This window comes from Mycteria americana, chromosome 11, assembly GCF_035582795.1.
Source record: "Mycteria americana isolate JAX WOST 10 ecotype Jacksonville Zoo and Gardens chromosome 11, USCA_MyAme_1.0, whole genome shotgun sequence".
Taxonomy (NCBI): domain Eukaryota; kingdom Metazoa; phylum Chordata; class Aves; order Ciconiiformes; family Ciconiidae; genus Mycteria; species Mycteria americana.
The window spans coordinates 6244573-6271263 of NC_134375.1; the positions used below are offsets into that span (position 1 = coordinate 6244573).

Consider the following 26691-nt stretch of genomic DNA (forward strand, 5'->3'; position numbering starts at 1 on the left):
TGCCATTTTCAAATTGCTTCTAACAGTTCAAGTATTTAAATATTTTACATGGATGAAGATTACCTACAGAGGTTTTAATTGCAAAATTTGTTTTGACAAGAGATTTAAACTAGAAGTTTCTGTTCACCTAGCCCAAAAAGATTTTATCTTGTAGCCTTCTCCTGTCTCATTCCTATTTGCATATTTGCAAGTGAAAATAATGTCTTCTGACTCCTACTTAGAATTTTTTGAGACTGAGTCAGTGAACTGCATGTTGAAGAAAATGTGAACAAGACATTTTCAACATTTGTAGTACAAACTACTGTTATTAAAATAAAAATGGGTATTGCATCAAAAAACTTTGATCCAAATGATGAGCCAGACAATTCTGAAAGTTCAATGTTGCAGTTTTCTATAAAGCCTAAGGGGGAAATTAAAACAACAAATAAAGCAAATAACTGTGATGTGATATTGTGTTTTAAAATCTGAAGAATACTTCTAATTTCATTAAGACAGTTCCCCCTCCTTCCAAACTTGCTGCTGCTTCTTGGCTAAAAATATTATACTTGTACAACGTATAGCTACATCCACATTTTATTTACCCAGTCATTAAAAACAGCACAATACCAGATAAATTAAGGAAAAATGAAAGTAGAGGACCCCTTGCACAGTTTAAACTCAAATGCAAAACAGAGAAGTGTTTCACCCAGTACATTTGAAAATAAAAAGGGCGCTGCCTAAAATGTAAAGCAGAGGATTTTGACTTTGGCTTCATCACAGTCATCAAGCGACCTTGGCAAAGTCACTTCGCCACTCCTTACCTGTTCAAGAAGGAAAATATCATATTACAAATTTGCTAATTACTTTCCTTGTGATTTTGTCATGGTTTCGGAAGTTGCAGATGACGGAGTATGGTATCTATTAGCAATGACTAGGTGTGGTACAAAGCTGAGTATTGAAAACGTACATGGGGAAAAAGGTACCAAACGTGACAGAGAAGTAAGCGTGACTGTCCTTTGTTAGAGATCGTCTGGCTGCTTTGTGAAAAGAGAAAAGCAAGTTTTTGGCCAATAAAGCACAACCCCCATATCCTGCAAAGCCTTTCAGAAAAGCAGGAAGAAACAAGATACTTCTCCTCTCCATGGAAGACTTGGAGCAATTCTTTGTTCAGCTAATAACCGCTTGCTCATTGACCCTGCTCCCCGTGCATTTATGCTACTCTCACGTTTGTGGCAGCTTTAAGAAAAGAGACCATGTAGCTACAGGTAAAAAAAATTTTGAAAAAATCCATATACATATATTTAGAAAATGCAGAGCCATGGACACGGGCTGTTCTTGAACCGCATAGAAGGATTTCTATTTTGTATTCCGTCATACGCAATAGATCAAAGGAAAGGAGGAAGAAAAGAGGAAAAAAAAGAAGGTGTAGCTAGTTATAATACCACATCATTTCACGAAATCAGCCAGTCCCAGCACCCAATCGGCAGTTCTGAAGTAAGCAGAGCTCTGGCGTCATCACCTCCTTTTAAAGAAGTAAAGCAAGTCATTACTCCGGGTTATATAACTCTGAGACTATGCCAGACTTCGTGCCACCCTCTCAAAAAGGAAGCCGCTGTCAGAGAGCCTGGGAGGGGGGCAGAGGAGTCACGAACGTTTTCATTCGGAGCTTCCCCCTGCTTAGGATAAGCAGAGGAGACCGGGAAAGACTCCGCACTTTCGGACAGAGCAGGCAGACGGCGAAAGGCTCAGCGACTGACCTGCAACATCGTCAGTCTGTAATTCCCTGCGAAGGGGGCTGGGGGGACAGTACTCGTCAGGATCTCATCCTTCCTTCCCACAGCAGCCGTCAAGCCACACCTCACCCCGCTGAGAATAACCTAGTTCACAGGGTTAGTTAAAATGCTGGAATCAGTCAATAAAACCCCCACAAACCCCAGGCATCTCTCCTCCCACACTCCTCTCCATTCCTGTTACCTTCCCCTATTCCTCCCAGATTTACGGGCAAACAGCCTGCACACAAGGGACTTCCACCTGCCTCTACCACCCTCCGACAACTGAAACTGCCCCAACACAAACAAAATGCCCAGCAAGGCTATCTGCAGCTCCGGGTTCGGCAGAAAGGGAGCTAACAAAGCGTACAGTACTGGCTGTTCCCAGCAAAGCACCCAAGAGGATTTTTTTTTTAATGTCACCATTTAGTCAGTCCAGTAAAGCCACTTCAAGGGAGCTGGGTGCCTGCCACAGGGTCTGCATGGGCATTTAGCAGCTCCCATACAACGTGCTGGGTACGCAGACACTTGCTAGCTGGGCAGGTCCAAACCCCTCAGACTGCACACAGAAACACCATTTGTTCTGAAAGACAGACTGTACTACAGGGAAACTGCCAGATTAAAAATAATGGGTAAAATATGCAGCCTTCTGTAACGAAGCAAAGTTCCCAGAGAAATCCGTGAGGCTTTTGCCTAAATACGAGAGGCAAACCTTCTTCCCTGCAATTTCAATGTAACCTTTCTGCACTACTCAGTAACCAGGACTGCTAAATCAGCAAACACTAGTATCCAGCCTCTTTTCACCTTTAATACTAAATGTATCTTTTGTACTTTATTCCGCTGGATGGTGGAAACATAGAAGACAGACAGCTCCTAACTTTCTGGATCTCAGGAAACCAACACAAGTCTCAAGATTTAGGGAGGTGGAGAGCATACGCTTAACAGACACGAAGCAACTTTGGAGATGCTCTTATCCCTTTCAGGGACTGAGAAAACAATAAAACCCCCTCAACTTCTTAGTTATAGCAAGTCACCCGAGAAATGCATCCAGTATCTGCCATCAGACGCAGGTTTGCTGACTGAGTTATCCGCAACCAGCTGACTTGAGGCTGAACCCCACACTCTGCACCCATATGATAAAGCATATTTAAACACTCTGATCCATAACGAGCATTTTCTAAGGTAATGCAGTTTCCCATAACAATTTGATAAGGTTTAAACACATGCCAATATGCGGGATATTAATTCACAAGTAAATTCTTTCACATGTAGTGATTACTTTTCTATCTCTATGATACCACACGTGCCATCCTCTTTGCATGCAACTATTGGCTTGGAAGACAGTCTATGAAAAGTCACTATAAACATTAAAATCTACCTGGTTGTTTAAGAACAGCGAAGTGCACAGTGGTACATAGAAGTTCAGGTTTGGTTTCCCAGGCTTACAAAGATCAGGGCCATTGGGGAGGCAACAAACTTACTGTTGAGAAGAGGTTTGCTTCCCCCAGGATATGACCTTCTAGCTTCTTTTTCTAAGTACTGGTGAACTCTAGAGGGAGCTGCATCCAGCCACAAGTAATCAAAATAAAAGAATCAAGATAGGAAAGTTGATCAAGAAGGAAAAAATGGAAAGATGTCAATCACCACTCTTCTCTTCCCCCCAGGAAATCCACCTTGCACTCTACAAACAGTAGCTTGCAGGTTAAATTATAGGATTATTGCTTACTGGCACCCACCACCCACCACATACATACACACAGAATACAGCAGAGCTTAAAATTAAAGGAACCCCCCTGATCATCTTCAGTGCTTTTCTAGATTTAGGGAAGTCCTGACTTTTGTTTCTTTCCACACCTTTTTCTCCAACTCATCCACTTTCAATCAACAAAAAGAGCCTCCTCTCCCCTCCAAGCTTACTCCGACAGGCTGGTGCCTTTCCTTAGCCCCTGCCACCAGCCTCCAGCTAAACAACAAGGACAAGAGATCAAAGCACATATATCACCAGTCTGAGGCAAAAAGCAAGAAGCAATCAAGTCCACTGTGCCCATGTACTGCAGCAGATGGAAGCATCTCATTAAAGGGTTCCTCAAGGAGCCGCTGTAGTCTCTGAGGCTGCCTCGACCTTGGGATGCCCATCTATCCTCAATACCACCCAAAGACACAACTGTGAAAAGCTGCTTTCTAAAAGGAGTTGAGAGATTAAAGAAATAATTATGTATTTGCTCCGCCTCTTCTTAAGGAACGCATTTCATTTTCTAGTAGATAGGGAGGACAACTTAAAACCAGTGTTTCCTGAGAGAAAATGGGGTGCAGTCTGGTCAAAAGTAGAAGGCAAAAAGATTTCAGGTTGCTGGGACTAATCTCCATTTACCAGCACACACAGGACCATCCAATTCAAGTAAAAAGTGCAGGTAAATTACTTTCCAACAGCAGCTCCCCCCCTCCCTTTTTTTTTTTTTTTTTTTTTTTTTTTCTTTTTTCCTCCAGCAGTATGGGCCTTTCTAAATCTGGATATAAAATTATAAAGAACAGGATATCATTTAGCAGGCTATTATTCAGGAAACTGTCTCCACACTCTGCCTCTCAGTTTCATACAGGTGAGTATAACATGACCTAATTTGTAAGAATAACTTCAGATGAAAAGCAAAAACTTGTGTACATGAGCAGGAGGAGCCTGCTAAATGAACAGACTTATACCAAAGACTTTCCTCTCTTCCCCTGTAAGGACAGAAATTTGCTCTATTCCCAACCCCACACATCCAGCTGGGGACTCCCACACACGCCACAGTTTTGTTTTGTTCCAGCACTTTGTTGGGGAGAAGAAAAGACGGAATGACTTTGGGGTGGGAAGCACATCGATAACACAGTCTCCCAAGATGAGCAGCAGCTCCCTGCACCTCAAGGATGCATTCATGTATCATTCAAAAAAAATATTAACCCACACTTCCACATGACTTCAAAAACTGATTTCCAAAATAATTTCAGCTTCAATAACTCCAGGTGCTAATGAACTTTCTAGTAAGTATGGCATTAACTACTGATTTTTCCCCTCAGGTTAGACAAGGAAATTATCCAGGCAGCTACAAATCGATTTCATTTTCAATGTAATTGCACCCCTTGCACCCCATGATGATGAGCCGCAAAGAGCCACAAAGGAACATCACCTTAAACAAAATCCATTCTTGCTATAATTTCATGCCAATTTTTTTTTCCCCCAAGCACCAAGTGAAAATTGTACGCAAAGCTGATCCAGCAGTACCCCTTTACCTAAAGAGGCTTTCCTCTAGCAAGAGTTCAAGGAAAGGAAAGAGCTTTTCAAACCTGAATCAATAGCGGCTGTCATCTGAAGTCAAGTACTCCTGCCTTGGTATCTTGGGAAACTCAAAACTGTGAGTACCACTGGCACACTCAAGTTCAAATAAACAGCAGCCATTGAAATACATTCTGGATCATGCTCCAGAAACAAGAGGTAACTCTGTCTGAATCTGTCATGGTACTATCAAATATCACAGACAGGGATGAGCACAGCTTTAAGGGGCTAGGGTGAGGAAAAGGGTCTCTCTTTCCCCTCACTAACCTTCTGTGTCAATCTTTCAGAGGTTGTGAGACTTGGCCCTGGTGCCTTCATCCTACTAAGAAGCTGCAGTGCAAAAGCGCACAGGCACCTGTGTGTCCTCCAGTCTCCCGGGACTTGCAATTCTGTACCACCAACACAACCATGCTCCTTATTCACTCCTCTCTTAGGGTCCATATGTCCATAGAAAGCCCACACAAAGCAGTTTTGTTTTGCTCCAGCACTTTGCCAGGGAGGAGGAGGAACAGGATGAGTCTGAAGTGGGAAGAGGGAGTGCGGTCCCTAGTCAGACACTAGTTTGACTAGTTCTCCACTAGTCAAATAGAGATGTCGCGGAGCTAGCATGCCCTCAGCCCTGGGGAAAGAAAGAGGAGATGGGACAGGAGAAAACAGGCAAAGTGGACAACACAGGGCAGAAGACAAGGCTAACTGTGTGGAAATTGTCATATCACAATAGTAGCAATTAATACACTATTATTTGGTGTTGCCTGGTACATCTGTACGCTAAGAATTGCAGTACTACTGTGGTATTAGAAAATTGTCCACTGCTATACCCCAGAAGTATTGACTCCAATCCCTGTCTGCCGTACCACACACCTTGTAATGCAAACACAACCAGTAGCCTTTGAGAACAGTGTCTGAATGCCTGAGCTCATTAAGGCATCTTTCAGAGAACTGAAATAACCAGCTCTTTACACTTTTACCCCTGACTTACACTTTAAAAAAGTGTTTAACCCATATACTCAGAGGTAAGAAAACAAGCAACTTGCCATCACAATTAATTATTGCAGAATTACTGCAACATATTGCAGAATTACAGCAATATGTATGAGTAGGAGACAATGAATTCCAGAGACTTCAATCAGAATAATCCAAGGCATTCAGAAAGTGAAAAAACAGAGCACTACAGTGGGATTCGTTCAAACACTCAACAGCTTTCCTCGGGAAAGCTCTGAGGTATGAACGGTCCCTGCATTTGAAATGATCTGTAAAATCCATATTGGAGGTCTCTTTCCTCTTTGCTCAAATTAGCTTTTATTCCTATGGAGCTCTACACAGCCCTGAGCAACTACCGGGATCAGAGAAAAAGTGAAGGACTTGAAACAGCCCTTTATCTCTACAGTCATCAGTACATCACATTTCTAGTGAAAAGGATTTAGGGAGTTAACGAAAAAAGTTCTTAGCAGTCACGCACTGATATCACAAAATCGAACATGATAAAACAAGTGCTGCTACCCACAAGTGATGAGAAAACAGATGCAGTGGGCAGGGATGACAAGGCTGGAAAAGCAGTGGAAGTCTCTGTCTAGGACTGAAGCGTGCTGCTAGGATGGGTGTGCAGTTTGGCAGCCGCTGGGAAGGGATTATGTAGCAGGGTAGGGACGTCCTGGAAGAAGTGCTCTAGAGAAAAAGACTAAAGCTGTACGAGCTCCTACACATGATGCTAAGGTTCATTAACTGACCACTACTGAAGAAATGTACAAAGGATGTAAGCTGTGTGGTTATTAACGCCCACTTATTCAGAAATATTCAGAAAACTAGCCTTCTGTGCTCTTTTTCTTCCTTGGGGGCAGGGGAAGAAGGTTTAAGAACTGCTTTCGTCAAGACTGAAAGTTTGTACCACAAAAGTTCAAACTAAAGTAAACTCTAGACCATCTATGGGATAGCCTATACTAAATGCAAACAAAACTTCAGGTTCTCAGAGCAGAAATGAGAAAAACTGCACCAAAACTGAAGGTAGCACTCTTAATTACCAGAATGTAAAAGAACACAAAGAAAATTCTGAAACTGAAACCACCACGAGTATTAATTCCACACACAACATATATTAAAAAGACGAAAACAGGTTAAACGTGCAAAACACAAGCCACTGCTACGTCTGAGACCAGAATATGCACCATCAACAGGGGTGGATAATACATTAAACCTGGAAGGTTCATAAGTAATCCAAGTCACCATCACAACACAGAAAACCCACGTTCCCAAAACAAAGCCACTATTTTGCAAGCAAGCAGTAAAAATGTTAGTTTTATAATTGTTGTAATCACTATTATTTAAAACAAGTAATCAGTTTCAGTTTGGAGAAAATGTATATGCAGCCTGTCACCCTTCCAAGGAAATAACTGTGAAAGTATTAATAAACTTCTAAATCTTGTAGTGCTAGAAATATGCAAGAGCCCACCCACAAGGGAAGGATCCCCCCCGAATCCCCAGTGGAACATCTACAGAACAACCACAACACCAGGAGGGGAGGAGAACAGCACGGCTGGGAACAGGGAGAACAAACTTGCAACAGAAATTATTAAAATTAAGCTTTTAAAAAGCTTCATAGTATAAACATTAGAGCATTTCCTTCCTTCTTGTGAATAAAAGTAACTGTCTGTTCCTAAGAGGATTTTTATGAATGAGGGTCATCTACAAAGAGACGGGACTATAAACATCAGATAGGCAAAATAAAATGATCCTCTTCATTCTGAAGTTAGCTGTATTTCACAGGCCAAATAGCAGCAGACTGGTTTTATATTAGATTTAAAGTAATATAGATGTCAAATGACATTTCTGAGGCAGTATGTAGCTGTGAAGAGATACCAGGAAAAGCAGAATGGACACCTCCACAGAAAACAATAATTATACAACTAAGCACACAGAAAGCACCCTGCTATTGTGGCAGACAGAATTAAAGCCGAAACAATCTGAAACTGCAGAGGCAATCTAGCTTTGCTCAGATTGTGTAAGAGAGAGTTTTTCCTGTACCTAATGAACAACTATAAAAATATTTTATGTTAGTTATGTGTAAATTGTCTTTTTACTCTTCCTCATTATTTCCTACATTCGTTAAAATTTATTTTTAATTAGTCACTAAAGAAATGTAAAGCATAAACATGTTTCTAGTGCTTTAAGATGAAAATAAACAGCTGTCATTAATGGTTAGCAATGTTCTGATATACCTACATTAATTTTGTTTGCTTTGGAAAGAATAATCCTGGTAAACGATTATGAGTATTCGGCCACAATAACATAGATGTAGATGATAAAATACATAGGTCTATAATAAAATAACCATGGGGAATGACCCACTTGGACATGACATACAGCCACTCCTCTCTGTTAACAAAAGTCTGTCTACAATGTCACGCTTCCTATTGCTCTGCTGGGTGCAGGTTCCCATGAACAAAGTGACAAGGTCACCGCCAGTCTCTTTGAGACAAAGTAATCTGTGGCCCTATAACTCTATCTCCTGGGAACTCCCTTGTTTCTTACCTGAACTAACACTTCCATTTCTGCTACTTTCTCATTAGAAAAAGCCATCACGTGAATAAAACCAGAGGAATAAAATTCATTTGTGTAAACATTTTATAAGCATTTTAAATCAAAACAGCGTCTTCAGGTAGCACGTAGCTGAAAGAATATAAAAAAAAAAACAAACACCAAACAACACTTGAGGACAACAATGTACTTTGAAACCAAAACTACTTTAGTAACTAGAAGAAGAGAGAAGTATCTGTCTTTAACACATTCTATGCTAAGAAAAGGAAGACTATTCTCAGTAGGTTGAAGTAGGTGCATTCAGAAATATGCACACCCTTTGAAATTATTAAAAATCGCAATTTCAAAGGAAGCAAATATAGCATCCCCTTAGGCTCGGGCTGTAGTTTTATGATACAAGGAGTCTGGTGGCAAATACAGCACGGGGAATTCCCACCCGAGCCATGCATTCCTCTCTACGTGCCCTAGAACATCAGCCCTTCTGCTGGACCAACAAACATATTTCTAGGATCATGCCATGAACCAGAAGAGTTACCTAATCGTGCTTACATGTAACCCGCACAGCACAGGTCCACAAACAGCTATATTGGTCCTAACTGAAGAGGAAAGTGGGGCAGTTATAACTAGGTGAGGATAGAACGTGAAAACTTACTTAGTCAGGACTGCCACCTTTCCTATTGTAAAACAAACCAACAAACAAAAATAAACCCAACCTGTATGCTGTCAGAAAAGAATATTTTCCAGTTGTTAAAGATGATTATTGTAAGTGAGCAATAATTGCCCATAGCATCCATTAAATTGTTTACCTATGGGCAAGCCAGTGATGTAAATATATTCAATTTCACCATATCCTGTTAATAATACAAGTAACTGTAAATGGATTTATTTACTTCTTTATGTAATTGCTTCCCCAGAATCTGTAGTTATTTTAAAAATTCTATCCTCCTTACAATTTATGCTTGTGGCTTGTTTTCATGATGGAAATTTTTTTTGACCAGGAGTCTAAATTTAACCTACATTAAATCCCTATTTAAACTAAACACCCACAGAAGCACTTTTCCCTACCAAGTGCTGGGCAAATCCTAACCCTTATGCTATCCACCAAGGTGTCACTCACCAAAATTAGCAACGCCAGTTTTGTATAACAAATGTATGCAGAGATTCACAACCCCATTCACTTACCACTCTCATCAAGTAAGTCCTCCTCATCATCCCCATCATTGTCCTCCTCCATCGCCTCCTCCTCATCTTCCTCCTCCTCCTCTTCCATATCCTCCTGCTCCAAGTCCGGGTCCAGGTCCGGATCACTCCCTGAGATTGACTCGTCTGACATGATTCCCAGTGGTGCTCCTTGTGCATTACCTGCTCATGTTCTACTGTGAGGCAGCCCTGTGAGAAAAGAAAAGAGGTACATAATGAGCCCAGTAAATCCCAACCTTTGAGCCTCAAGGCTCAAAATCATAGCAGGATTACTGTATATAAAAACACAAATTTGCTATCAGTCTTTTAAATAACAGTTATATTAGACTGTGCACAAAATCCTGTGTAGAAAATGGATGCCATAAGCAATGTATCATAACGATATAGGCCCAGCATTGTAGAATCAGTATCAAAACCAATATATTAACTAATCACTCAAAAAACCACCTCTTTCTTCATATCCTTGACATGCACACAGCAGAAAGATTCCTAGTATGAATGTCTTATACAAAGATGCAAAAATAAATAATGTGAACAATTTCAGAACACTACCATCCAAACATGAAGCATAGAAAAAAGGATCAGACTCAGAACCTCATATGGATACCTGTTACCCTGATCCCCGAGCACTGCAAACATCATCGCAGTACGCAGACCGTGAAACCACCCTCCTGACTTAGCTGTTCCCGCTGCGAAGGTCACCCAGCTACTCATCACAGACTGTCTGAAGTCTCCGTTCCAACCAACGGAACAGAGACAGTGTTACCTTAATAACGGTACGGACAGAAGACAACAAAGATCCAGTTTTTAAAGGTTGTATGTTCCTTTGTAAAGCAGAGTAAGAAGAAAAGTAAACAAAAAGGAAAGATGGATCAGAGAGAATTTGTATTTCCTTCCTCTAAAGGACAAGACCGGAGCTGGCTGTGCATAACTCCTCTGTTACGCCACCCCAGTGCATCGCAGCAGAAACCATGGTACAAAACAACAATACAGCCTAGAGAGAGGGCCAGGGCACTCACGAAGTCACAAGTTTATCTGTTCAGATCATGCACTGTCACTTCTGGACAGTGATGGATACTCCTCTTTCATACACAAAGAATTATCATAAAGGAGCTGTGTAAGTTGGATGAAAAGAAAGAAACACAACCAAGAAAGGAAAATAAAAAAGGCATCGTGATCTCAAGGAACATAAAGCAGAGGATGTGTTCAAAAATCAAGCCTCAGAAGAATTACTACCCACACATTCCCCAGAAAGCTTTAAAGAAAGAAGAGGGAAACGTTTCCTTGTCACTCATTTTCCACTGCCCCCTACTTACACCACATTTCCAGTGTAAACTGTAAAATGTTTGAGAACTAATCAGTCACTTCAAAAAAAAAACAACCTACTTCTAAGCAGATAAGGCAGCATACATATCTACAAACGCTTCAAGAAACAGAAAAATTTCATTTTCAGCTGTGTTTCAGCAGTAACTAGAGGAGCTCAGAAACTTGAAGGTTAAGGACACAACTCAACACCCCTGTAGCAGGGCTGAAAATCTAACTGTCAAGTATGCTGAATTATTCCAGCTGAAGTCATCAGTTCCTGCTTTGCCTCCCTCAGATCCTCAATAACATTGAAGAGTGTCTGGAAGAAAATAAACACAAGGGAAGAACAGACTTTGTGGAGATTGGTATTGGAATAGGAAGCCTTTCACCACTAGGTCCCAGGAGCACTTTACCACCAGGCAGAGACAACTGAAGTCCCTACACTATTCACAGAATCACAGAATCGTATAGGTTGGAAAAGACCTTTAAGATCATTGAGTCCAACCGTAAACCTAACACTGCCAAGACCACCACTACACCATGTCCCTAAGCACCTCATCCAAACGGCTTTTAAATACCTCCAGGGATGGCGACTCCACCACTTCCCTGGGCAGCCTGTTCCAATGCTTCATAACCCTTTCAGTGAAGTAAAATTTCCTAATATCCAGTCTAAACCTCCCCTGGCGCAACTTGAGGCCATTTCCTCTTGTCCTATCACTTGTTACCTGGGAGAAGAGACCGACCCCACCTCTCCACACCCTCCTTTCAGGCAGTTGTAGAGAGCAGTAAGGTCTCCCCTCAGCCTCCTTTTCTCCAGGCTGAACAACCCCAGGTCCCTCAGCCGCTCCCCATAGCCTTGTGCTCCAGACCCTTCCCCAGCTCCGTTGCCTTTCGTTGCCCTATTGCACGTGTCACACAAAATAAGTTGGCTTAGTCAAGCAGATGGTAGAAAAGGCCAAAATCTAAATTAGCTCAAGTGGAACTGTGCCAGTTTACACAAGCCAAATAGATTTATTCAGCTTCTGTGGTCTGCTGGTAGGCAGGTACCGAGCCCTGTTGCTGTCAGCCTGCTGCAACACGGTGACTCCTGGGCACTGCAAGGTCCGGCACTGCTTACTTTCTGATGTCTGGTGACTTCAGTCAAGGACTGCAGATGCAAAGCAATCTATTATCAGAAGTTCCTCCTGACAAATGCCATTCTAAAGTCTATGTGTATTTCAAAACAGCAGCTTATTTTTACTTTTAAATAGCAACAATGTTCCCTTCCAGCTGATACTCAGCCCGAAGGAAAACAAACATTATTTTACTCTTTACAGGTTGTACTCAGGCCTGTAACCGTAAAGCTGCATGTGTTTTCTTACATTTCAAAGGAGCTGGTCAGTAGTGTTACCTTTGTCGGTCTCTGAGGGTCACCTGGGATTTCAAGGGGATTTATTTATTCCTACGTTGTCCATACTGTGCTATAAAGAACCTCCCATGCTATCTGCTGGAAACCATATCAACAGAAGCATATTAAAAAAATTTGATGTTTTACTATCCCAGCAAACTAAGCACCAACCAAAAAGAACCAACAATAAAAAAAAAAAAAAAAAAAAGAAGAAGAAATACAAACACTACTAAAATGGCAGGAATGAATTCTCATGTACAAACAGGAAAAGCAAAAGTGCTGTAATGCCACTAAATGCTCCAGGTCAAAGAATGACACATGATACAATTTCTCTCATCAGTATCCTCCTGTGTATCATCTCTCATGTTTCATTGTTTGTTGCAGAACCTTAAAAAAAAAAAGCAAAAACAAAAACACCCCCCCCAACCTAAACAAAAAACCACCACAAAACACTTTCTGAAAATTGTTTAAAGGAAAGGATATGGGTCCTTGTCCTCCTATAAATAAAATCAAACCCAGTGGAGAGCAGCTATATCCCAGACTGGAGTACAAAAGGGCTCTAATCTAAGCTTTATTTTTGTTTAGCGGTAAGTACATGTTCTTTATAACCTAACTCTTGACACCCGCTCAGCAGCCCCAGCCATATGCAGGAGAGTTAAACAGAAGCTTTCGAAAAGACTTAATTAAATCTTGCAGAAGCTGGGTGAAACAAAGATGCTTAACTCCTCTGTGCCTATTGTCATGCTGCTGTCTGTCTTCCTCCCTCCCATCCTCCTCCTCGGCTCTGGCAGCTCCGCAGCCGCTCTCCGTTGCGTAAGCCCCGGGTCCCAGGAGGGCTCCCACCCTGCCCAGTGGCACCGGGAGCGCGCAGCAGGGACACGGCACGAAGGCAGGTAGGCATTACACAGCCGCGAGACTGCCCTCGTTTCTCACACCGATCTGACCCAGTTCGGAGCCTTCCACCAAGGGGAATTACACAACAGGGCCAGATTGTAGCTGCCACTACCGTTTTATGGCCGAGTTATTCCAACCTGCTCCATCTCTTGCCTTTGCACACACAGGCGCACCGTGCTCAACATTTAATCGCTGTAGGAAGGGCACTTTGCGAGAGATAAACAGATTACCTTCAACTAATCAAAGTTACCATTTGCCTGGACTTTCTGGCTGTCCCACATTAGGTCAACCCACGAGCCTCCTGCCCAGCCGCAAGAAGGGAAGCTGCACCCCAAGCAGTACGCCGTAAGGAGGGTTACCAGCACCAAGAAATACAAACCAAACCTGCTGCACCACAGTTCACAACAGAAAGCCAGAGGTCCATACAGTACAGAGCCCAGTCCAATACCCAGTGAGGCTGCTGAGAAAACAGCGTAAGTTAGTAGGTGAAAACACTTTGAAAAATTCCTCTGGCTTACTCAGGGAGGAGAAAAGAACTGTTACGTTTACCTTACCCATGAAGTTAAACCCTGCAATCAACTGCACATCAAATTAACATCCACGACAGCCTCTCTCATGTATTATGTCCTGTCTTTCAACAAAGACAAAAATAGTTCAGAAGTTTTTTGGGCTTTGCTTTTTTAAGGTAGAACATTTCAGATAGCAAGTAAATGCCACGTGGTGACGACTGCCTCCTCCTCAGCCTGCACAGAAAGGAGGCTCAGTTCCGGATAAGGAAACTTCAAGGGCTTGCAAGTTTGGACACATTTCTGTTGTCCTCATGTTTTTCTTTCACTCTGCAAAGGTTTAAAATCACCATTTCTTCTTATGTATGAAGTTAGAGAGAAATGTGAAAGCAAACTTTTTCCCTTCTAAGTGATAGTTTTTCGCCACAGGGTCACGCATGCCATGAGCCAAACTATTAATTGAAACAGCAAACATCATGGGATCTGGTGACTTTGCCCATTTTTGTACAACATCACCGCTTTCATAAGAGGACATATCAGCACTATAAAAACAAAACTATTATTTAATTAACTATTACAAATACAAACAAGTAAAAAGGAAGGATGCAGGACAGGGCAGACTGGAGTGCTTTCCCACCCGAGCAAGGAGGAGCAGGATTCCCCTGTACCTCCAGGAAGCCACAGAAGCCAACGTGGCTTTACAGAAGCTCTTTGCCTGCTACGACACAAGTGATTTAGGCACAGGACATGCTCATTCCTGAGTACACACCCATCCCATGCAAATCCCTTCAGAAAGGGCAGGTTTAACACTAATGCTACCGTGCTGAATAGTAAAGAGGATTCCATCACCTCCCCAACCTCCAGCCAAGCCCAATATCTGGGACTCATCAAGATTTGTCCCTTAAAGCCTGTTTTGTAACCAAGACTTCACATTGGTCATTGTGGTGCCTGGCCATAGAAACAGGATCAAGCATGCTGGCAAATCACAAGAGGATTTGCATAGACAGTTTAAGAAAACCAGGTATTTCAAAGTCAGTGCTGCATAAGGCTCTTCAGTTTCTGCTATACAGTCATGTTTTATGGTAATAATAATTCCCTTAATCTTGTTTGTTTGTTTGTTTGGCAGCAAAACAGCAAAATGGTTCGCCGGGGCCATAAGATTTCTCTTACACACTCAGCTCACACACAAACACTTCAAACTGGATGCACATGGAGTTAACTGCTGGCTCCTCGGGAGAAATCTCATCTTTTTGCTAGATCTCATGCTAGCACAGTTTTGGTACCTTATAGGTAGCCTTCAGTAACTAATGGAAAATTATTATAAAGCATACAGATGGATCACTAAAGAAGCCATGAGCTTAAGCTTCTCTGTAAGATAAAAGAATCTTGTAACAGTTTGCAAGTAATAACTTGCAATGTTATTGCAAAACAACAATGAATAATTTTCTGTTCAATTCAAAAATCTACTAAGAAATAAACCCGAGATCAGTGGGTTTGGACAGTTTGATTCTAACAAAGATTAGAATTTCTCTAATTTACATTATGTAACATATTAACATCTCTATTTTACATCACCATGTAAAAAATGGCAGGGGAGGGGGGAATCACTTAAAAGGATAAATATTTTCTCAAAAAAGAGCCAACGGTGTTGCTGACCAATACTAGTCTAGCAGACCCCCTACATGTTTTTAACCAAGCAAACTTAAGTGTTTACTGAAAAATTAACAGGAACTTCTTTCCGCCAGCAATAACCCCCACAAATTGCATTTAAAGCCATCCTTAATTGATTACTTCGTGATTTAAATCCCTTCTTCCTTTGCAGTCTGAGACTGTTAAGACTTGAGCAATACAGTTTTTCAGCTGTGACTCACAGATAACTGGTGGTCACACACTGCTAGCTGGAAAGGAAGAAAACAATTCTCCTCCTTCATTTCCTCTTGTTCAAATCACAAGGAAACTAAGTGGCATTGATCCCCTCTCTAAGTGATGTGTTTACTACAGGAATATTAAACTGAAGAAACGAAAAAGAAGCAGCAGCCTGTAAAATCATAAATTGGAGAGCATCTGCTTGCTCTGGACCACCCTTCTGAGGAAGGCACGTGTGCTTCTCCCCACGCCACGCAAACATAGGCACAACACATCTAGTCTTCGCCCCCATTTGATGCGAGTATTAAGGAGCCCACCGTGATTTATGGGGAGCAGGAATCGAGAGAAAAAACAAGAGTGCTTTAAAAAACACTTCCATATATCAGTTTTGGGACAGTTGCAGGACCCGCTCTTTTATTCTCTCTAGGTTAACAACCTCCTTCCTAAAAGGCACCACAATACTAAAAACAGCCTGAAACTGGTTGTTCCCTGACAACAAAACCAACAAAAGCTGCTGCAAGAAAGGGTGGGAGAAAGCAAAAAAAACCCTAAAACCAACCCATAAAGAAAGAAAAGGGAGAGCTAATCCTTCCCCTCTGCTGACATGACAGTGCTGGAACAGAGAATGTGACAATGAACATTACATAAGGCCTGGCTCCCACTGCGATCCCGAACAAAAAGAGCTAGCGCGAGTCAATGGCAGCATCTGCAGATCATTACACAACCCGGACTGGTGGCAGCGGCACACACCGGCGTCACCCACCAGCCGCTGTGGGAACCTCCTGCCACAGCGTCCTTTCTCTCCTGCGTTTCAGAAGGGATGTGAGTACACCCTACTGCCGATAGCGTCAACATTTTGTAACCCTTAAAGAAAAAACACTGAATATTCTTCATAAGCTGTCAGCGCTCACTTCCACACAGACTTCATAAGGCACTGACCAGCTCTTTACCTCTGGACAGAGCCAGCAGAAATGGGCAAACTATTTTTGTGTCTGTATATACGTACATATATAATTATTTGCCTAAACAATGTTGCAATGCTTTTAAAAGCAATTTTATTTGATCACATTAAAGTAGAAATTGGCTTCCTAGAAATCAACTCTTTCCTTTGAAGTACTCGAAATGTCCTCACTAGTGAACAGCCCTATCTAGAAGAGTGGTTTGTTTTGCACTGCATAAAATTTCACGCTATCTGAGGTAAGAAGCATGTGATCGCTTTTGCTTCCAGTAATTACTGATACTCATGTGGATTAATACCATCACAAATGAACAGAAATTTTGTCTCTTACTTCACAAAATCCCCATTTATGTTTTTAGCTCTGGCAACTGCTGTATAAATGGCACTTGCATTCCCTGCTAAAGAAAACGTTGAGAAAAGGAAACTTTCCTTCCCTGATCACTGTTTCTGCTTTCAAAGCAAACAGCATTTCAACATAAAAGCCACTTTCAAGTGTGCTTTTACAGGTTTTGCCCACGGTGCTATTGCTATAGAAAAACAACCAGTACCTGTGAGAGCAGTCAAATTCTGAGAAAAGATTTCAAATGATGGGGAAGACTCAAGAGTAGGGCATGGCATGTCAGGATTCCAAATTATATTCAATACATTTTATTTAGCAGATTATTTTGGGGCAAATTTGCCTACCCTGCATTAACGATAACCATTCTCAAATTCCAAAAGAGAGATTTAAAAAGTCAGCTCATGGGAGAGGTATGCCAAGCCTTCTCTTTGTGAGTAGCCAAACTATGGCAAGAGGTGAGCCAATTCCCACAAGCAAGGAAGATCCAGATAACTGAAAGATCCCTCTAGGAGTTTAAGCTCTTGTTATACATAGGTGCCAGAGAAGAAGTTATGTAATAAATCAAGAATAAATTACATAAACAGAAGCAGTGGAACAGAGAGGAGTGAAAAGGCAAAGAGCTAATCCCCTCTCAAGTAAAGACCAGTCACTGTCACTCTAGGAAGACAAGCTATGGTTTTGGTCATTGAGATAGGCTAACATTACGGCTTACCTCCTTGAAAAGTATCCCACAGAAACAGACTGATACAGCTCAAACATGTTTTCGTCTTTCAGAATGAGGAAAATTGCATGTTTTCCCAATGCTGAAAGGCCTAGTTGATCTATCCTGTTTTCTCAGTATCGCCCCATCCACACACTCTTCTTTCTTCACTTCCCAGAGAAGCACATTTTATTACGGGGGAATGATTCACTGCCTTTGACTGTGTCTCTGCTCAGGAAACAAGCTTTCCCATCAGCAGCGGTCCAGGGCAACCCACCATCCCCTGTGAGACAGAGGCCAGTCACACTGCACACTGTCATCAACAGATCACAAAGTAAACACAACTTAACTCTTCCTTTGGTCATATGTCTGCATTGCACTACAAAGAGCTGCAGAGGACTGGGAGCTTGTTTTTGATGCCTCATCTTTCTTCCTCTCCGGAACTGGACTTAAAACCTGGGGGTTTGGTTTATGCAGTTTTTAGAACAAGGAAGAATTCAACATGGTTTTGTTCCTCTCTATTCCCTACCCCACCTCCAGCAATGATAATTACACTAGCGACGAGAAAGCATTACTTATGCCACCTACAGTTTACCAAAGAAACTTGCACAAAAGCAAAAAAAAGAAAGAAGAAAACCAAAAAATCCTGAAGTAGGAGGAAATGGAAATAAACAGTTTTGAACTCGCATGATATGAAGATGACAATTAGCATATGTTAGACCCAAGTTGCTCCACTCTGTCAAGCAATCAGACATTAAACTAATTTTTATTGGATTCCACTGTAGATTAAAAATCCATTAAAGGATTAAAAACTGTCAGAAACATGGGTTTCTTTCAGAGTCATTCCCTCCAACAGAACATTCTACTTGCACAGTGCTGGAAAAATTTACAGTAAATGCCACTTATAAAGGTCACTTTTCTGCTGGTTTTGAGAACAAAGTCACCAAAACCTGTAGGTCTTTGCCTCTCCCACTAAACAGGTCAAAATAAAACAGTCAGACCGATCCTTAGCTATCCTGCACAAATACGTTTGTTTTGATAACACTTAGGATTGACACTATAGGCAGCTCACGTGGAAAGCAACTGGATGAAATAGCCTTCCGTGGTTTTGTCCTTAGTAATGGAATCGCCACTTTGGTTGCGTTTCGCTGGCTCAAAACCTCCCAATGGTTTCGACAGGCCTGCAAGGGAAAAGAATGCAGCTTACTGCCTCTCGCCATACAGTACAAACAATCCAACACACTGTTCAGGGGATCATTTGCATACATTTGCACAAAACACCCCAATTAGAGATAATAAGTATTATTTCACAAAAGAAACTGAACTATGAGTCTCCTGATATACATATTACATTTTTAGTTTATAAAATTGTGAGTGTATGATTCTACATACTTGAGCTTACTTTCAAAAGAGCTTTAAAAGCAGCACAGTGCAAGTTTGGCTAAGGAGATACGCAAATATTAACACAAAGATAACACACCCTGCAGGTCACCATACCCTTTTGGTAAACATACCCAACTGTCCAGTCCCGACGTATGTTAAACAGGACATTAATTACCCTTATGAGCAGGCACAAGCATATCCAATGCTAAGACAGGAAGGTGCAATTGAAAAGGGACATATCAGCAAATTATTAAAAAACACTGTATGGTGAATAAGCACCACGACAGTCACCTACAGAAGTAGCTGCTGGCTACTAGACACAACTCTTTTAGAGTAAGAATGGCACTATCTCCCAAACATATAAACTCACTTAATTTTCACAAATGCTAGGAATGCCTTTTGTAGTACGGTTCTTACTGAACAGACAATACTGTAAGGTATTCATACCCAGGCAGAATCCAAACGTTATGTTTCCAAGATTCAGAAGCAGAATGATAAAGAGCATTCAGCTGTGATCTTCAAAAAACCATAACCTTTTGGGTATTCTTTCTCTCAAAGTTAAGTGCAAGTTTCAATCAACTGCTTTCCCCAAGTGACCACTTTTTCTATCAAAGCTCATTTAGCATTTGCAAATGCTGCTTGACTGGCTGCCGTACCCAGCAAGCAAGTACAGAAGGAACTGCAGGCAAGCCAGCTCTTCTAGCGTCCCACTGACATGTTACCATCCCAAGCGAAGGGGACCATATGTTGTAAGAAGTCAACATCCCTACGCTCAGCTGCTGATATCTCCCAAAATAAAACAGGAATGGAATTTCTTGTCCCGTCTCTATTTTTCCTCCCCTCCTCTTGACCTCCTAGTTGCATTATTGAATTATTAGTCTTGAATCAAGGTTGCCGAGTCATTTTACTCAAACTACCCATTTGTCTAATGGTAGGAATTCTTGATCATTATTGATTTGGGCTGAACTCAGAAATTTGAATAGTAACTGTAACTCTTCTTTTGATGGGAGTTCTTGGGTACAATTAATAGCATACTTTAACAGAGAAAACTAGTTACATGGCACTTCCAGAGCAGATTTACTGGCAACGCTGTAAAATCTCACTCAATTTCATTCATAGTTCTCTTTCCGTTAGGAATGAAGGAGGCAAATGATAAAAGTTAAAGACTTTCTAGAGGAGGCACCTTCTCATCACAATAAAAGCATATATATATTCACAAAAAGGTTCCACACTAGCAGCAGAGGCCAACAGCTCTGTATCTCATTCTGTTAAAATAAGCATTTCACTGACCAGAAGTATTGATTTAGTTGAAATATAAGATCTCCTCTCTTGTTTTTCATGAGTGCTATGGTAAGTACATAAGGAAGAAAAAGGCACCTCTAAACATTTTTTTTTTCAAGGGAGAGTCAGAAAAAAACAATTCCTTACAGAGGCTGCATGACTAAGCAGATCACCCATTCCCTCAGTGTTCTCTGCTCATTATCTGGGCCTTATTTCTCTCAAATAGTTAACTATTGTCATTATAGAATAAACAAATTCAGATCACATAATAAAGGCCTTAGCTACTCACATTCCTTGGAGAACAGGATGTGAAGTTACAGTGGACAGAAACTTAAAAATGCTGGCTAGGGTAAATCTCACTATGCATTGTCCAGAGTTAAGAGCTTCCCCCTGCAAAAAAACCAAGCTTCCCCAGGAAATTCTCCTCCAGAGATAACAGGACCACATCCCAGGACTGAGGGAAAATCAGAAAAAAATCTCTTCTGGGATAACAGCTTTTCCCCAAATATCTCATCTCAAAAGCAGCTAACTTCTTCAACCCCAAATCTTCTCTATTCTATGCAATAGTCGTCTTGCCATCCAGTTTTCAAGGCAATTGCTTTACCCTGTTTAGAGCTTGCGGTACACTTCATACACTAAGTGTCAAAAGGCACTGATTTTATAAGGTTTATTGTTTGGCCCTGTTCCCTCAGTTTGTTGACACCTATGGACAAGAAACTTAAAACCCAACCGATGACACCACTCCTACCAACAACTTCTTGATTTAAGAAAATATTCCTCCTGCTACCTCCCACACCCCAACATCCCCTGCAAAAACAATCTGACTTTTCTTATTTCCTATGCCCGGAAGCTTGTGTTTGAGGTTGCTGAGGTACACTCCACAGCCCTGGCACTTTTTTTAAGGAAGGAATATACAACTCTTGCACTACTTCTGGAAAGGAGAAGCCACAGCCAGCCACCTTTTCACGTAAGCGTTAAGTAGCAATGCTGCAAGAGTAATCTAAACCTCTGGTCAGTTACGTTACACTATGAATGCTGTTTCTTTCGCTTTCATCAGGGAGTGATGCAAATAATAAATGCAAAAACTAAATAAAAGAGAAGAGAGTGATAAACAGAAGATGGCAACCAAAACCTGATGCTAATCCCACCAATTAGAGAGACAGCGACATGCCCAGACATTGACAGACAGTTTTCAGATTTCACAGGCACCAGAAGGGTAATAAACATTTGGCCTTGATAAAATTACCCATTTTCCCTCTTGCTGATTGCAGCTTCTCAGGCCTCAGACACACTCTCTGCAGCAGCTGCTCTTTCCCACTAGCACACCGCTCCCGCACTGTGCCAGCACAACTATCTGCGCGGCTGGACAGCAGACTGATTCAGCTGAAAAACAACCCGGAAGCAAAATTCAGTTCCCAAATGTAATTTACTACAAAGTTGCATGAACAGCTGTGCCGGCACAGAGGAAAAAACAGTCAGAGGGTGGGAACAAGCAGCCCTGGGTATGGCCTGACCGAGCTGGCATCACTGTCCACAGGGCCATGGTCTTAGCAGCCAGAATGCTGCTCCAGGACAGGAGACAGACAGCATTTTGATTTGATAAATTGAGATGGTCCTTGTGACAAAGCTTCCTTACCTTCGTTACGCACACCAATCAAAAGGATCATGCACGTAGCAGAGGTGAGACATGAACATTCGCATACTTAATCCTCGCAATTGTCTCTTTCTTTAAATAGTCATGGCATCACTATGTGGTTTGTGTGGAGAGGTATCTATTTCTGAAGTTCATTTTGTTGGGTTTTTTTAATTGAAATATCAATGCAATTGCCACTCAAAGGGCAAAAGTACCATAAATTATATCATGCAGTTAGACACCCTTGCTGCGTGCATCTCTCTCCCCATACCTTTAAACTGCCCAGAGCTCAAAGCAAAATACCAATAGACCTCCTCAGGTAAGCCCTGAACATTTAACATATTTAATGATAGCCTCTATGAATGGGTCCTTGCAATTACATGTGGGTACTAGCATTAAAGGGGCAAAGAAAGGATAAGGCTCTGTTCTGGGGATCAGGAAGATAAGCTGCCCTAACCTAGAGGAACTGGTAACTAGCACTGACAGAAATTTCTCTAGGTCAGGGCAGGTCCTCTCCCAAATGCACTCAAGCAGGACTCATGAAAGGAACACCTTTACGTGGTGACAAAGGGGAGTGATGCAATCTGCACCATGAGAACAGATGGATAATTTCTTTAAGCTCATGAAGAGGAACTTGCTTTGGCCATGATGCCCTTGCCTGAGATCAAGGGCTAATTTTTAGTACCTGAATAATAGAAAATCACTTCCTTTAGTCTTCTACCTTTCTTTGTTTTCATGTTCTGTCTTATTATATCTGGGATAAGTAGATATTCCTGAGCTGTCCTAGAACATAGACCTCTTCCCAAGATCTTCTTCAGGGAATCAATATTTTTATTTTATTCTTGATCTCAGAAAACTTTGCTTTGCTCCTAATCTACACTATACCTTGCTGCCTGCTTAAAAAGCACGGCTCCTGGCATGCACTGCTTTCTCCACTTGAGGACCAACCTTCCCACAAGAGCAGGGCCACCAACCCATCCTATGCAACCAAGGGCCACTGTGGACACCTGGCCATAAATACATACTGGTATACATAGCCTCTCATGCATGTTCCCTGCTTGCTTTGTGCTTGTTTCACTCAACACTTGAACTTCACCCAAACTGCTCAAGGGGGCATACCCATCTTTTTCATGAAGTCCTAAAAGCCTTCTCTCATCCCTTCTCCTGCTAGGAATGAAGTTGCCACTCCAGAAACTGCTACTCTTGGTCTCCATATTCTGACCCAGGCCACAGGTAACCCCTTCCTCATTTTACCACCTCATACTAAATAATGCCACAGACATGTGAAGATACAAGTGAGGAGAGAAGAGACAGGTCCCCTCAGCAGCCCTGAGAAAGACACCTGTCTGGTATAGGATGTAGGAGGAGTTCCAGCACAGTTGGACAAAACGAAGTAGAAAAAAAATGGAATCTTTATCTCCCGAGTTCTACAATCCTTCCCCCATCCCCAAAATCTCATCCAGACTCCTGGACAATTAACTCTGTTCCCCCTCAATCTTCTCTGCCATAAATAATGAGAGAAGTGGAGTTAGCTGATAATACTCATGGGGAGCAGCAGCATGAAACTGATGGGATTTCACAGAGGAACAGTCCACATTGGTTTGCTTCCCCTCTGCCCCATCCTTTTTTGTTGTGCTTTCTTATTTTCTAAGACATTAAACACAAATCAAAAAGCCACCCATGAAGAAAACAAAACCTAGAAACTGTAAGAGTTCAAAAAGCCCATTAAAGGGTAGGCTTGAGTTTCTTTTGGCTAGCATATAACAAATACAACCTAGCTAACCTGAGACCTAAAGACAGTAAAAAATGAAGGTGAGATAGCAATATTATTTTTATTCAAGGAAAAGACATCAGAAATTTCAACTTTCAAAGCCATTTTCTGTCAGGTAAAGGTGAGCTGGTTTTTATTAAGTTAAAAAAAATACAAGCTGAAGTTTAAAAGGAAGATTCATTATTTCTGGAAATCTAGAAAGAGCATCTGTATTCAAAGTTTTTTTTATAGTTTCCTTAGGGAAATTAGGAAAAAAAAATGTTAGCTAAATTGCAGTTTCTTCATTCTCATCTCTCACTCTACTCCAGTTCTTGTGGTGCAATTTTTCCACAATAACAACAGTTGTAATTAAAGCAGCAAGACTTGAAAAACTAGAGAATTCCATTAAAAGTACATGACAGTATATTTTAAGGAAAACTATATTCCAAAATATTTTAAAACCGAAAGAGACCAGCAACAGATTGAGAAATAGAAGGATCATTACTTTCAGAACCATTCTAGTTCACAATTATTACCTTTAAAAGAAAAAAAAGAGAAAGAAGCCTTGAGTTTAACCTTTGCGTCCTCCCAAGTCTTGTCTGCAGTGGAGGCTGACAGCCCTCCAGAATGACATACGGAGCTCAAAAATGTTGTCTAGACTATGATTATAACTCATCATTGCTGCCTTGCTCTTGCCAATCACCAAAATCTCAGGGCTACACAAGTTGTATTAACTCTCCAAAGCTTGCATTGAGGCATGAGACCCCAGGCCAGATGCAAGACTCTACCAGCCCTTCAGTGATGCAACTGCCTACAACAGCCACAGGCAAGGAGAAAAATGCAGTGGGGAAGGACGTTCTAGCTTAAAATACTCCTAGAGCAGAAGCAACTGTAAAAAGAAGGCAGAAGATCACTTTTTTTTTTTTAAAGGAGTCACTGTAAGGCTGCAAGTAAAGAAACTGTTCACTTATAACAACTTCTGTCTCTCTTTCTTTACTGCTGTCTCTTTGTCAGCAAAATGGGTCAGACAAGATAACAGTAAGGAGAGCGAGAGATACAAAAGGAGAGGCACACCCCCTTCAAGAGGCAAGGAAATTAAAAGATTAAAATATAAACAGCTTCCCTCAACAAAAGGATTTTATCTTTAAGTCTTCCTGCACAGGACAGTCCAAGAGTGCAAAGAAAAGAATACAAGACCTTGCCTGTCTTAATGAAATAATAATATACGCAATAGAGGGGGAAAGGTAGCACTTGGCTGGAAAACGCTCTGAGGAGGTGACTTATTCCAGCAGGACAGTCCCTTTCAGTGATAAAGTAATTCGCTATAGCACCTGCCCTTCCCCAAAACCAGAGCTAGTGAACACATGTATTACGTCTGATGCTTGCTGGAAACATCTTTTCTGCACAATAGCTGTTCGGTGTACGCACCTATTTCCTACCGAAGTTGAGGGAGCACCTGGGGAAAAGGCCATCTAGCAGCAACCTGCCACAAGCAAAGCAGCCAGCTCCTGCACGCTCTATGTCCCACGGCCCTTCCTCCATTCACATGACTGGGCATGCACTTGTCCTGTGATGGGGGAAAAGATCAAGGTGTCTCGAAAGGTGCCTACCAGGAGTAAGCTGCTGTCACGACCGGACTAGTTGCCATCACACTCCCAAAGGAGTTTAGGAAAACATCCCAAACTAACTGTCCTGATGGGCCACTGAGAACCCACAGGCAATCAATCATCTCCATAATGGCCAAGGCAGGAGAGGACTCGCAGCTTTTTTTTTTTCCCCTAAGTCCTTAACCACTTCTGCAGATTGGACACAACAGAAACCATTTCATAGAATCGTTTAGGTTGGAAAAGACCTTTAAGATCATCGAGTCCAACCATTAACCTAAGATTACCAAGTCCACCACTAACCCATGTCCTTAAGCACCACATCTACACGTCTTTCACATACCTGCAGGGATGGCGTCTCAACCACCACAGGCAGCCTGTTCCAATGCTTGATAACCCTTTCGGTGAAGAATTTTTTCCTGATATCCAGTCTAAACCTCCCCTGGCACAACTTGAGGCCATTTCCTCTTGTCCTGTCACTTGTTACTTGGGGAGAAGAGACCGACCCTCACCTCTCTACAGCCTCCTTTCAGGCAGTTGTAGAGAGCGATGAGGTCTCCCCTCAGCCTCCTTTTCTCCAGGCTAAACAACCACAGGTCCCTCAGCCGCTCCTCATCAGCCTTGTGCTCCAGACCCTTCCCCAGCTCCGTTGCCCTTCTCTGGACACGCTCCAGCCCCTCAATGTCTCTCTTGTGGTGAGGGGCCCAAAACTGAACACAGTATTCGAGGTGCGGCCTCACCAGTGCCGAGTACAGGGGCACAATCACTGCCCTAGTCCTGCTGGCCACACTAGTGCTGATACAAACCAGGATGCCATTGGCCTTCTTGGCCACCTGGGCACACTGCTGGCTCATATTCAGGTGGCTGTCGACCAACACCCCCAGGTCTTTTTCCGCCGGGCAGCTTTCCAGCCACTCTTCCCCAAGTCTGCAGCATTGCATGGGGTTATTTCTTTTGGTGGACAAGAAACACGCTGATTTCATACTGGCAGAGAAATACAAGACACTGCATCCTTATGCATTCACACTCAAAACTACCTCTGCCACCATGAGCATGTGTAATTTCTTCCCCCAATTAAAAAGTAGTTTTTACAGAATGTAATGACTTAGCCCCCGACACTAACAATATAAAGTTTACCTCTCACTACTGGTGACTAGACTTCTTAAGAGCATGTTATGAGACTTTTGAGGAAAAAGTCTGGGGCAGACATTCCAGTTTGTTCAGGAAATTAAACAGCCATCCCTGTCCTTCCCCATACAGCCCCTTCATTTCCCATCCTCAAAAATGACAGTGCT

At 42.0% G+C, this 26691-nt stretch overlaps 1 protein-coding gene across 7 annotated transcripts in view; it reads right to left on the reverse strand.

Moving 5' to 3' along the window:
• The window catches only part of RAD54L2 (RAD54 like 2), a 72311-nt gene that overhangs the window by 36952 nt on the left and 8668 nt on the right, over positions 1–26691 (reverse strand). For 3 of the 7 annotated variants that reach the window (XM_075514399.1, XM_075514392.1, XM_075514395.1), the window contains 2 exons: positions 18818–18926; positions 9772–9978 (listed from right to left, as the gene is read on the reverse strand). In XM_075514399.1, coding sequence (XP_075370514.1) covers positions 9772–9922 — 151 coding nt within the window. In that variant the 5' untranslated portion in view covers positions 9923–9978; positions 18818–18926. Of the gene's footprint in view, positions 1–9771; positions 9979–18817; positions 18927–25220; positions 25360–26691 lie in introns of all 7 variants that reach the window. The other 4 variants (XM_075514393.1, XM_075514396.1, XM_075514398.1 and 1 more) reach the window with 2 other exon arrangements.